The sequence below is a fragment of the Rhododendron vialii genome, chromosome 4a, assembly GCF_030253575.1.
Source record: "Rhododendron vialii isolate Sample 1 chromosome 4a, ASM3025357v1".
Classification (NCBI taxonomy): Eukaryota; Viridiplantae; Streptophyta; class Magnoliopsida; order Ericales; family Ericaceae; genus Rhododendron; species Rhododendron vialii.
This window is the reverse complement of record NC_080560.1, coordinates 43,160,164-43,173,901: the sequence shown is the minus strand read 5'-3', so window position 1 is coordinate 43,173,901 and position 13,738 is coordinate 43,160,164. Positions and strand designations below refer to the sequence as shown.

Here is a 13,738-nt window from a genome sequence, read left to right as displayed (position 1 = left end):
ATTGGGTTGAACAAAAGAACCATATGGGTATTCATCATTGAGAGAGAGAACTTTCAACTATCATATAACTGCATATATAAAATACGGAAACTGATTTTCGCGCTCCACTTTTTACTAATGGCACTCCACTTTTAATGTGAACTCACGAACAAAGTGGAACGCGAAAATCAAAATCCATAAAACACACAACACACTTGACACTACGCAAAGCGATGCAGACCTGAGCCCTATTTTTTGACTGTTTCAACATATCCTGAGCCCTATTTTTTGACTGTTTCAACATACTATTACCACTTCTCTTGGTTACTTCCTCTATAATAATAATAAAAAATAAAAAAGAAGAAGAAGAAGAAGCAGCCAATTGATACGTAAGATGAGTACATATCCGTATGACTGTGTATCAGCTTAAACAAAGAACAATGACAGCACAATCTGTCAAATAACACTACAAATCCCTCTAATAACACCTTGGTCACCAGTCAGAACACCCGAAGAGGCCAATTTCACAAAACCGGAAGAAAAAGCCCGGAAGAAATCCTCTTGATTTTCCCCAAAGTTCCGAACAAAAGGACCTGTCCTCAGGTCCGAAGGCAACTCTGCATCGACTCTCAGGATCCCGCGGCCTCTCATTGCGTTGAGGTAGTATTGGTTGTCAAAGGTTAATGAGGTAGGGTCATTCACAACAAAGCTACTGTTTGGGGTCAATGAGCCTAATGGACAGCTTAATTTCAGAAGCGTTTCGAGCCCTGGTTCTATGTATTCAGCCTTGCCTTGTTGTGGGGCTTGTAGACGAGTGAAGATGTTGAAGCAATGCGAGACTCCTAGAGTGTGGGATCCTGCAAAAAGGGTGTGCAAAGGGCACAACTTTGTCAAAAACCATACATGATATGCTATGCATATGGGGGACGCGCAATAACAACAATGATAGTACCTATGTAATTCTCAATCGATAAGAGTATGGGTGGGAAGAACCGGAGACACTTCTCTTTTGCATACATGGACAATGGTGACACAGTACAATACACCGTGTGATACAATGGCCAAGGGCCCAATGCACACTGCGGTTTGTCCACACTGTGTAGTGGGTGGACCCGGCCATTTTGAGTGTGTGCAAGTATGCGTGCGTTTTGTATGTGTCACTAACACGCCCGTTCCAAATCCTCAATATTGGCATATCATTTGTGATGAGTTTTCTCTGCGAAATGTACTATTTGGGCCCACCAGTACTTATGCAGCTTGTCGATAAATCTGAGCCGTTCATTGGGCCCCACCACTTATGGCTATTGACTTGTCGATGAATCTGAGCTCTTTAATTTGAAGACCTCCCAAGAAGATCATCCTCTAAAATGAAAATTGATTGGAGATTTGTAACGGCAATTTTTTTTTTGGTTCTCTTTTCAATTTGAATGCTTTGATTCGTCTAATTGAAATTTCTTGGTGGGCCTGTAATCAAAAACCGTACCGTCTAGTTCACTTGAATTTCCGATTGCAGAGAAGCCGTGGCCCTTTCAAATCATTACCCCACAAGGGTGAGTGTTTCGATTTGAAATCATATATAGGATCATAAAGGCCACATAATTCTCTACGGTTAATTCTTCGCAGATTGGGTTATTTAGGTACATATATTCTGTACATTTCATTGTTGCATGTGTTGATGCATATGGGTAATCAGTATCCATGTCGGTGCACTCAGTCCCTTGCTAGTAGATGGTCGAATTGGTCTCCCAAGAATTACTCAAGTTGGCCGGAAACCGGACTCTGTGAGTTCCATGTAAAATAAACATGTGTAAGAGGGTTCCAAGTTCAGTTCCATACCCATAATGGCAACAGATTCTTCAATGCTCATCCCTTTGCTGCCAAAAATCCTCAGCATACCATCAACTCCTAAACCTGCTGCAGGAAGCAGAGAATCAGCCAGGCTATAGCTAGGAAAGGAAATGGAGTCCCTTCTTCCCAAGGGCACTTGTATCCATGGGCCGCCTGACATTGCCACTGCATCGCGGGCGGCCAGGATGAGAATGTCAGCACAAGAAACTCGATGTGGACAGACTACTTCCACCATTGATTTCAGCAGGGTGATTGTTTCTCTCTTCCTGATCCCAAAGTTTTTTGTTGAGTCCATTTCTGATGGCATTGTTACGGTATCGATCAGGATTGAAGCATCACAGCCCTGTGATTTTATAGAAAGAAATAAAGTCACCAGAATGGGAAAAAAAAACCCATTAATTGTCTCAATAACTAGACCGGAATAAACACACTAGCCGAAAGGAGTGGATGAAGTAAAAAATCGTCCATAGTAAGTCCAGTCCAAAATGCGCAGTTTTAGTTCATCAGTTTGGTTCTCGTTTAGGCGTGACTTGTGGACTTGTGGTGATTTTAGTGGAGTTGGTTGGAAAATAAATTTTGGTTTGATTTGTTCATGCAATTTTTGAGTGATTCCAATGATTTGTAAATATGACATCTCAATAAATAACTTCCCATTTTTTATTTTTTTTTGGTCACCAAACACACTTTGATCTAATGTTTGTTGAGCTAAATTACAGGACAATCCTTATTGTCAAATATCCTTCTCAACAAGTGACAGGGCAAATTAGTAAACTGAAGAACAGAGAAATAGGAATTCTCCTTGCTCTTTTCAAAAAATTGCGAGGGTGAAAAGCACTTTTCTTAAATGAGAACACCTAAAGAGTTCGAAAAGACATGAACCATATGGTGGAAATTTCACTAGGCCATGCACAAAATAAATCTAGTTCTTCATATTGTATTCTTAGGCATCTTTTGGACATATCGCATTTCGGCTTTAATTTGAGCTGCTTTTACTTTACTTTAATTGAAGTGGGGAAAATTGATCTAAAATCACTTTTGAAATAGCCATCAGTAACACAAATGGCACTGATTTTCACTTTCATTAATCATAAGCAGAAACTAAAAGCCCGTCTGAAACTTGAGAAAAATAAAGGAAAATAAATTTTGAGGAGAGGGTGGAGGAAAATTCACTGCGCTTAATTCTTCGTTTTATTATTTTCCTTTCTGTTTTCTCTCAAATCAAACACAAACCCTATGCTTGGTTTGAAGCTTTTGAAGCTAATGCAAGTCAAGAGCCATGAGCTCAGCCACAGAAGTGTAGAGAGAGAGAGAGAGAGAGAGAGAGAGAGAGAGAGAGAGAGAACCTGAACTTGGCAATCATGGAACATGAGCCTCAACATTGCTGAAGGGGTGGTGGGATCAGTGAGAGAGACAGATTTAAGTCCAGCTCTAACAATGTCCTCAACTTGTGGACATGTTCCCTCATAGAAATCATAAGACAGACCCCCTCCTCCTCCTCCTCCTTCAAGTACCTCAAACCACAATGCAAACACAAAGATCACTCCAAACATGGTTCTGGAAAAACCCATTACTTTTCTTCCCCTGAAACCTGTGTGTGAGTAAGCTCCTTGACTTCTGATACCTATTTAAATGCAGATCAGAAGTATCACTGTTGTACGGTTGAAACACCTTTGCGTAGTCAAGGGGCCTGTTTGGTCCACTTAAATGTGATGTTTGAAAGAATGTGAAGACACCGAAGCTTCTCACCACAAAAGAAGTACTCGTAATATGCTTGCACAATATATGAAAACGAGAACGAAACGCTAAAGCAGTACAAAAGGGGCCGGAGCCAAAAATTTTACGTGATGGTCTCAAATATCAAGGGTCGTTAAGAATTTGATCGAGTTTGGGCAATAACTAATATCAAAAGTCGTTAAGAATTAATCCAGCTTGATCGAGTTTGGCAATAACTAATACTCACTCCGTTTCAAAATGAGTGACCTTTTTGGAAAAACGTGTCATTTTCAATTGCTTATATATTTCAATATGAGTATTAAAAAATATGCAATATGAATCTTGTTTAATAGATTTTAATTAGTTCTATTAAACAAAATTTTTAAAATCACATAAAACTTCATAAATTGAAAGATATAAGTATTTTAAAATGACACGGAATCTCAAAAAAAACCACTCATTTTGGAACGGAGGGAGTAATACAAGTTGCTTGGATAATGCGTTAATGAAAGAGTAAATTAGAGCCCGTTCCAGAAACGAAATAAAAACTTATTTTTTGTGTAATAAGAAGGTTTGTTCCTGAAAATAAGAAGGCTGCTACTTATTTTAAAAGAATTTATATAGGTACCGACCAGCCGGGGAGGGAAATCATACCGGCAGCCGCGCTCGGCCGTCTCCGGCCACCGGACGGCCGATCCGAGCCGTCCAAAAATTCTAAAAAAAAAAATGAGGGGGCTCGCGATGGAATCAACGGCATCCGAGGTGTGTAGGGTGCTTGATCTGAGCACCCCTTTTCCGCGTATATATGATCAAGCACCCTACACGGAAAAGGAGTGCTCTGATCAAGCACTCTACACACCTCGGATGCCGTTGATTCTCCTGAAGGCCCCTTCATTTTTTTTTTTAGAATTTTTGGACGGCTCGGATCGGCCGTCCGGTGGCCGGATACGGCCCGGCATGGCTGCCGGTACGATTTCTCTCCGCCGGCGCCCATTATCATAGCAACAGTCTTATTTTTTGTATAAGGCAACTTCAAACTCAAAAATTATGTGTTTATGCAAATAATTTTCCTATCACTATGGATCTTGTTTGATAAATCTCATTGAGATCTTTAATACGGTGCAAAAAAAATTGAACTTTTTTTTTTCATTTGCATTATTTTTGAGTTTGAAAATGTGAAAGAAACTTTTTATTTGAATTTTGTGGAATGACCCTTCTTATTTTTGAATCAAAAGTAACAAAATAAGTACTTATTTTTTAAGAAGATTTCCGGAACGGAGCCTTAGTACTAGTACTTTCAGGGAAAAGGTCCGGTTGTTTAGGATATAGAGAACCCAAACCAAATTTCATGAAGGAAGCACGTCGGGTGACTTCAACAGAGGAGGGAAAGGGTCGATCGCAAGTAGAATACGACGCATAAGGGGTTGTTTGGCCTAAATAAGCTAAATTGTTTGTTTTTTTTTTGTTTTTATTCAATTTTTTTTTCGCATTTGTTAGTTTTCGTCAATTTTTGTTTGTAGATTATTGCTTCGTTATGCCGAGAGGAATCTAAAAGGTAAAAATTTAAAATCGAAATCCAATTTTTTTGAATAAATATTTTTGTCTTTATTCAAAAAAAAATTGGATTTCAATCGTGATTTTTTACTTTTTAAATTCCTCTCGTCATGACGAAGCAATAATCCTTAAAAAAAATGACGAAAAGCTAACAAATGCGCAAAAAAATTGAATAAGGACATAAAAATTTGGCTTATTTAGGCCAAACAACCCCTTAAAAAAGACTCTTCCAACTCTTCCTTGCAAGAGTTCTTTTAAAATCTGGACTATCCAAAATATTTTTGGATAGTTAAGATTAAGCGCTAGCGCTACACCCCGTAGCACTTTGAGGCGCTACAGGGACCCCGGATTCATATAGCACCATGTGTACTCATTAAAATTGCTTTGAATTGGATTTAAATTCCATACCGGTCACTCATGTGATTTGGAGAGTATTATTGAAAGACAGTTTTGAGTTTTCTTGACTTAATTAACTGTGGTCCATGAGCACAATAAATTCAGGTCCAAGAAAATGAGAGCCCCAGTGAGGCAGTGAAATGTTGCAACGCAGTTGCTGAGGTGACTAGTTGTCCCTTTGCCATGTGCATTAATAAGTATAATTAAACAACTAGTTAATTATAGCCCAGACATGAATTACCTTTAAAAAAATGGTGCTTTTAACACTTGCATGCCCAATTAAAGTTAAGTTTGTCCACAAACAAACTATCGTACGTCTTGTTCAACTCGCATACGACGGGTAAAAAATTCACACGTGATAGATTCGTTTGAATTACTTTCGAAATCGACTCGCTTGATAAACCGGTCAAGCTTTGAACATATTCTAAAGCTCGTTCGAAACTTTTATTAGCCCTGGCCCACAAATGTGTGATTGGGATAGCTCTAGGATTTTTCCTCAGACCCTTTGCCATGTGCCTTAAATTGAATTGCACAACTCGTTACAGCACATGCAGCCATGAAACCTTAACAAAGTGCTTTTAAACACTAGCCCAATTGAAGTGCTTATTAATAACTAATAAGTACTCCCCAAATACAACCTAAATGAGGTCCCCCTTCCCCTTCATTACCTTCTCTAAGACTGGATGCCAGCTGCATTGATGATAAATTTCCAAAAATCTACGTTTTTTAATTTTTAATTTCATAAATGAGTATGAGCCCACCTCATTAATTTGAATTTTCTGTTTTTGGATAAGAGATAAAACAATGTATTCCCAACCTGGCTTCCAGAAATTGATAAGGACAAATTTGGGCCATACAACAAATGATAGGCAAGGGCTCAATGGGGCATTCTTTTCCTTTTGCAACAATTGAAACATAACATCCTTTCTTTCTTTTTTCTATTTGGTTTGGTTTCAGTTTCTTCTTTCACTCTGAGATGAGAACCAAGAAATTTTCAACCTCCGCGTTGTGAAAAAAAAAAAATGCAAATTTGATTGTGACGGTAAACGAGTCGATACGAATAGTGAGTCATTCATGTTAAGTTTGAAAATGTAATTAAGAGCTTTTCAATCATAATTTGATTTGTATCTCGAACCAATCACTAGTCAAGATAAACGAGCCGAGTAGTTCATTTTCCAAGTCCAATTTGAAAACTTAACGAGTTTTACAAATATGTTCAAGCTTCAACTTGTTTATAAAGCAAGCTGATTTCAAACGAGTTTCAATCGAGCTGAACACAGCCACTCTCGAGTCGCTTGAATTTTTATACATCACAAGCCGAACGAGATGATTAGCTTGTCCGAGCTTGGTTTGAAAGCTTAAGAGTTTCAAAAAAAATATTCCAATATATGATTTGTTTACCTGGCCGACCAAACTTTAACAAGTTTTTAACCAATGAACACTAGCTCGAACTCGAGTGGCTTACTTCTTTTCTAAGCAAGCTATATAAGGTTATCTATCAGAGTAGCGGGTTATTCACGCATAGTTCAAACGAGCTTTTAAAAACTTGTCTACCGTATTATTCACCCAACGAATTGATCTCAAACAAGCTTTTGAGAAGCCGAACAAAATTTGAACTCGAGTAGCTTGATTTATTTAACAAACCTCGTATCGATATGCATTACCTTGGGTAGAGAATTTACATGCGGAGCAGATGGGGCAACGTATGACAGTTTCTAATCTGTTAATTAACCACCACACATGAAACGGTTGGAAAAGCCCTCCAATTTATAGAGACCTTCCAAACTAGCCCATAAAAATCTTACCATTGAAAACAAACTGAAGCCCTTAAATAAAGCAACACCTTTGGACCTTCAAATCTTCTTTTGTTACCTGTACAGAAACCTAACAAAATTTTGTAGTGTTTTCACCACCCAAAACAGAAAAGAGAACCAAAAAAATGCCTTTGTCATCTTCAATTTCCTCAAAGTTAAATGGAGCAATTCGCATTGCGTTTGCAATCCTTTTTGTTACGTCGTTTTTTACCTTGGATGCTGTCCATGGCTTCTCAAAATCAGCAAAACCAGGAGTGATAGACTCTCCCCTCCTCACGCAGAAGATTGGCGCCAACCGATCCATCATGGTCGATGTCAATGGGAACGGAGACTTCAAATCTATTCAAGATGCAATCAATTCTGTTCCGGAGGGAAATTCTGGTTGGATTATCATCCACGTAACGAAAGGGATTTACAGGTGATTTTTCATGAAAAGTAATTAAGAACATCAAGCCATTGCTATGTAACATGGACACGAATACAGACCAAAAAAAAAACACCAATTCTCAAATAACGAGGACACAAGCAAAGCGGAGACAGAACAAATTTGTTGTTTTTATTTAGTTGGTCATATATCCTTGGAAGGATTAAAAGTTCAGATAAACGAACGCGTTATTGACAATGTTCTGTGCTTCATTACATACACATAGTTTGCGTTACACTTTTGCTCCAATAGTGAAGTATTTACCTTCGAAAAAAGTTATAAATTTTGCAAAAATCGCCTTTTTGTGTCCCCGTGTGTGTCAACTGTCTCTCAGGCATGTCTTCTAGTAACAAATATTAAGCTTTAATCGGCGCACAACATGGCATAGCACATATGTATTTTGCCATATTTCCGATGTGGATGACAATTTTGTATTAATCTTCAGCAGAGGTTACAATTTCTTTAACTGGAAATTCAGGAAACTTCAGAGCAAAAACGTATCTTGCAATATCAAAAGTAGATAAACGAATTTGTATTTTCTTTTTCTTTTTCTTTTGTTGTGACTTTCTTGCAATTTTCTGGCAGGGAAAAGGTGTACATACCAGAGAATAAACCCTACATATTCATGAGAGGGAATGGAAATAGTAAGACATCCATTGTTTGGTCCCAAAGTTCTCATGACAACCTTGAGTCTGCCACTTTCAGGGTGGAAGCTCCACACTTTGTCGCTTTCGGTATCCGATTCAAGGTAACCATAGTCAAATTTCTTCCCATAATTTCTTGAAATTAGATTTTGCATAAATAATATTCGTAGTTGTTAAAATTTAGTATCACGATTTTTCAGAATGATGCTCCAACTGGGGAGGCATTCACTCCACAAAACCAGTCGGTAGCCGCGGTTGTTGCTGCAGATAAGGCTGCATTCTACCATTGTTCATTTTCAAGCACTCACAACACACTGTTTGATTACAAAGGCAGGCATTACTATGATAGCTGCTACATCCAGGGCTCTGTCGACTGCATATTTGGTCGCGGCCAATCCATCTTCCATGTGAGTGGTTAAAATCGTCGCACCAATTTTAGAAACCATGTGCAGTTCATTAAGTACTAATATGCTTAAGTAATGAGAAAAACTTGGGGCTTTGACCTGTGGTGTATGGGGCCGACATCGAACCAAATTTAAATTTTTACCCCAGACTTAATTTTTTCGTGCACCTACGAAGCACACATACAAACACAGGACAAGTGGACAAGACATCTTCTTAAAACTATGGGCTTAGAATGTAGCTAATCCGCGTTTCTTTTGTAGGTGAAAGACAGAAGTGCGGTACTTTTCGATTTATTGATCACCAATTTGTTGTAATTTTGTGGTTGCAGAACTATTACATATTTGTGATTACAGATAGAAGGTTGAAAATCCATGGGTCCATAACAGCCCATCAAAGGGGGAGTGCAAAAGAGAAGAGTGGATTTGTGTTCATCAAAGGGAGGGCCTTTGGCATTTCAGATGTTCACTTGGGTAAAGCAAAAGGTGCCTATTCTAGAGTCATTTTTGCTAATTCCTACTTGTCTCAGGGCATTGTTCCTCAAGGGTGGACTACTTCGGGCTACTCTGGCAGCACTGAGTAAGCAAACTTGACTAGGGCTCCATTCGTTTTCGTTCTCCGCTTTAGGCTAGCTTTTTCATGCTCTCAGAAACACAAACAATGAAAAGTTCAAAAACTTGGGAGTTTCATCTTTGTGCTAAAATAGCTCTTCAAAGTTTGAGAAGTGGGAAATTTTGTTGGAAACTAGTTTTCGGAAACAGTAATCCTTTATAACAAGTTTTTTGTGCTTTTGAGAAACGAAGATAGAAAATGTAAACATTAACGAACATGTCTATCTTGCTTTCAGAAACCAAAACAATCCATTTTTTGTGCCAAAAACAGCTCTTCTTGGTTCAAGTAATGGTTGGTTTACCAGGAATTAGTTTTCAGATCGCAACTAGCTTATCAAAGTATTTTGTGGTTTTCGAGAAATGAAAACAGAAAACGTAGACGACAACAAACGCGAGATTCCAATCTTCTCACGAGCGGCTTCTTGTGACATTGAAACAGGAACTTATACCAAGCAGAGTATGATAACCATGGACCAGGATCCAATACAACAAGCAGGGCTCCCTGGTCAAAACAGCTCAATGAAAAAGAAGCTGCTCCTTACCTTTCTATAGATTTCATCGATGGCAAGGAATGGCTTCCAGCATGGCTTTGAAGCTTATAAGCCTGGCGTTAGCGATAACAAGGAGTTGCTGCATTAGCGACCATGTGATCGTTTGAAGATTTAGTTACTATTGTTCATACACATATATGTAGTAGTGATATAAAGATCGGGATACTATACTCACAAGATATGTGATTTTTTTTTTTTTTTTTTTCCAGGAAAGGCAAGAAAACAACCACTGTTGTATGAGTGAACTTATGTTGTCCAACTTTACAAGAACTCCTGTATGTAGGTTGATAGCGATTAGCGAATGTGTAATGTTCAATAGTTTCTACTATGTTGTGATGGGCTCTTGCTATGATGCTCCTGAGTGGTTTGGGAGTATCAACTAACAGAAATATTTTCAGCCACAGGCTTGGATAAATCCAAACACCTATGTTCGCAGCAGTACGCTCTTTATTTTTTCTACTAGTTAAATGGAAGTGCAGGCAAGATATGCGTCATGGAGCCAAAGGTAAGGTCCCATCACGTGTGGGTGGTGTTAAAAGTATGTTTGGTCCCAATAAGGAGCTATGGGAACCCAAAGCTGAGTATTATCCAACTAAGTCCGAGTTTCCACAACTGAACCAACCTCTCATTAATGTAGGTGCGTAGCACTACCCTTTCAGTGTTCTACTAAAAATTTTGACTATAAGTTATTGCATTTTGTCACATTGTTCACACTAACCCACAACTTCTTTTTCTTCATTTTTTCCCTCTATTTTTTCCTTTAACCCGCTCATACAATTTATGGATTAGTGAAAACAACTTTACATTTTTGGACAATAAGAATTTTTTTTTTTTTAACTGTTGGACAGTAAAAAGTTGTTCATAACTTATTAGAACAGAAAAATAGAGGGGGAAAGGTTTAAAATGGATTGTGGTGAACTTGTAAAACCAGCCAGGCCCAACAAAATATAACCCGATCCAATCCAAAGTCCAATAACCGGGGTAAATACCTATGCCCAGTCCAAGTCCAATTCACCCGTTTAATTGTGGATACTACTTGTTTACATCCGGGTCTTCTATCTGGGTCATCATATATATAGGCTAATTTACAGGCTAGTTTGTCAGAACCCTAATTGAGAATCAAAGATTGTTGGGAGAATTTATCAAAGCAATGGAGGGCGGGGACGAAGGGATGATGATCGACATACTGGACTCCAAGGACCTGCAGCAGCAGAGCAAAGCCCTTGACAAGCTCACCGACCATGTCGAAGATCGTCAGCTCGATTCCACTCGCGTTCAAGAGGTATTGTATTGCGTACCCTTTCAGGCTCACACTTTACTATTATAGGACCGATAAACGAACCAAACCGCTCGAGTTTCAGCTCATGTTCGCTCGTTAGAAGCACGTTTGAGATGGATTTGTTACACAAGCGAACAAGACTTGGAATATGATTTTTGAAGCCCGTTAAGCTTTCTCGAATAAGCTACTGCTCAGCTCGTTTGACTTGTGATGTATGAAAATTTTAAGCTGCTCGAGATTGGTTTGTTATCGGCTCGAACATATTTTTAAAGGGCAATCAACTGTTGGGCTCGTTTATCAGTCCTAAGCGTAAAAACACAAGTGATCAATTATGCATGTATATGTGCATCCGTGTATGTATATAAGGATTGAGTTGAGTGGTATTCTGTGTCTGTGTGGTAGGCTATGGCATCGATATATGCAGCTAAGGAAGCTGATTTGAATGCTATGAGAATGAGGTCCGTATTTTCTCCTACTTTTTTTCTCGAGCTGATGATTGAACAAGATTGAGCTTTTATTTTGGGTTGACCTTGTGTGATTAAGAGCATGCAAGTGTCCGTTTTAGCTGTTGAAATGCTAGCTTATGACATGCTGCAGACTAAAATGTTCAAAAATGTTGACGTTTAGCGATCTTGCTCAAAAGAGAGATGATTTCTGCCATGTCTTTCCTAAAAGATCAAATCTTGACTGAATTTTTTGTTTAGTCCCATCTCGAGAGAGAAAGATATCAGGGTATGGCCCAAATTTGGAAGATGGCTAAACCAAGTGCCAAATATGGCCATTCATATCGGGGCCTTGCCTAATTTTCGCCTGTATTGTCAGTTCTAGGTCAATTAGGTATGATTTGTTTGTGAGATTAACATTGTGTTAGTTCTTGGTCATATCAGAATTGACACTTATGTGCAATGTTCTAAAAGTCGCTAGGCACTAGTTGAGCAACCAGGCACCGCCAAGTGCCCTGGCCGATTGATCGGGGATTAATCGGCGCCTAGAGATTAGTCGGTTTTTCCTCTCTTTTTTCAACTTTTAAGAATATTGTCCACCCCCCTCCCCAAGTTTTGAGTAAGTAGAACATAGAGAAATAGAGCTACATACACATAATTTCACTGTATTTTTGTATAGCGTAGATGTAAACATTATATTTAAAGCTAGGTTTAGATAGATCATTTATATGTATAGTGTAGATGTAAATATTATACTAAAACTATACTAAGACCCTTGTAGTATATTACAACTACGTTTAACCCTTTAGATTTGCAAAATTACATATTTAACCCACGATTAATCCTGCCAACTAATCTCGCCTAGCAACCGACTAGTCGTCTTGCCGCCTAATTCAGCGCCTAGGCCCCTAGTCGAGGCGGCGGACCACCGCCTAGTGCCCAGGCGGTGACTTTTTGAACACTGCTTTTGTGTATGATTTGTTTGTGAGATTAATGTATCTCTCTGGTATATGCTGCCTGTATTGTCAGTTCTCGGTCAATTTACTTATCAACCCAGGTCCTTATTCTAGGTAAAAGATCCTATTAGCTTCATTTCCATAGATGAATTGTGTTTACGACAATCTGATTGTCACAGTAACATCACACCATTCGCAGCTTCATTACTGTGTTACCTTCACTAAATATCGTACACAATTTCCATTTGTCAAGAAAAGAAAAAAAGAACTTATTTGACGTTTGAACAGATACTCAGCAGTCAGCACTCTGCTGAACCATGAACATTGACATGGGACAATCTTATAGGGGTCTGCTCCATACTTGATAGATTTCCGACAGTTGCAAGTGAGGCCTGTTAATGAAAATGGTAATGGTAATTGGTGCCTTGCAGGGAGAAAGAATTGGCCGCAGTTCAGATCAACGCAGCTGATATCGATTTAATTGCTAACGAACTAGAGGTAAGGTCCTTATGTTTCTCAGCGCTCTTTAGTGTGTTACCGTACATTTCTTGCAGACTTATCATTTGCATTTGCTTCGTTTGTTAACCTTGGGAACAGGTGGACAAGAAGGTGGCTGAAAGAACTTTGCGCGAGCACAAAGGTGATGCTGTTGCTGCCATTCGACACTTGCTTCACTAGAAAGCCTTACAACCCTGCAAGTGTATTGAGTTGCTGAATTTTAATGAGAAATTTTGACTTGTAACCCTTTTTTTCGTAAGCAACATGCTTATTCCAGTTGCTTGTGAAATACAGTTTCGTATTCTATTGCAGAATTCGAGTCTGTTCTGGATATGTCTAGTTATCAAATTGGAGCAGTCGCTACATCATCTTGTACTCGAAAATATGAGATCAACATCTCTATTGGTAATGCTCATGTTCTGTTTCAAGAGCTGCGGGAATTTTTACTTAACTGGTTGTCAAGCTGGTGCCCGGTCGTTTGTGAATTAAATTTCATCAACGCGACAAGAAATCCACCATAATACTACTCTTGCAAATACAGTAATAGTGTGATTAATGTGATAATGAAAGCCAGAGTCAGTTTACTTCGTCTTTCCCTTACCCAAGTTCGAAGACATAGGAAAACA

General features: G+C 38.8%; 3 protein-coding genes across 3 annotated transcripts; 2 read left to right on the top strand and 1 right to left on the bottom strand.

Annotated features, from left to right (window-relative positions):
* Positions 1–345: 345 nt before the first annotated feature.
* LOC131322341 (peroxidase 29-like) lies at positions 346–3,443 on the bottom strand. The gene is made up of 3 exons (XM_058353643.1): positions 3,171–3,443; positions 1,816–2,170; positions 346–836 (listed from the first exon to the last, which is right to left on the bottom strand). The coding sequence occupies exons 1-3, from the start codon at positions 3,393–3,395 to the stop codon at positions 436–438; spliced, it is 981 nt and encodes a 326-aa protein (XP_058209626.1). The 5' UTR covers positions 3,396–3,443; the 3' UTR covers positions 346–435.
* Positions 3,444–7,311: 3,868 nt separating this feature from the next.
* On the top strand, positions 7,312–10,630 carry LOC131321691 (probable pectinesterase 67). Its single transcript, XM_058352584.1, has 5 exons — positions 7,312–7,722; positions 8,314–8,476; positions 8,573–8,779; positions 9,106–9,353; positions 9,825–10,630. The coding sequence occupies exons 1-5, from the start codon at positions 7,430–7,432 to the stop codon at positions 9,976–9,978; spliced, it is 1,065 nt and encodes a 354-aa protein (XP_058208567.1). The 5' UTR covers positions 7,312–7,429; the 3' UTR covers positions 9,979–10,630.
* Positions 10,631–11,015: 385 nt separating this feature from the next.
* On the top strand, positions 11,016–13,542 carry LOC131321692 (uncharacterized). Its single transcript, XM_058352585.1, has 4 exons — positions 11,016–11,218; positions 11,618–11,673; positions 13,046–13,112; positions 13,212–13,542. Exons 1-4 carry the CDS (start codon positions 11,087–11,089, stop codon positions 13,290–13,292), a joined length of 336 nt encoding a protein of 111 aa, XP_058208568.1. The 5' UTR covers positions 11,016–11,086; the 3' UTR covers positions 13,293–13,542.
* Positions 13,543–13,738: the final 196 nt, after the last annotated feature.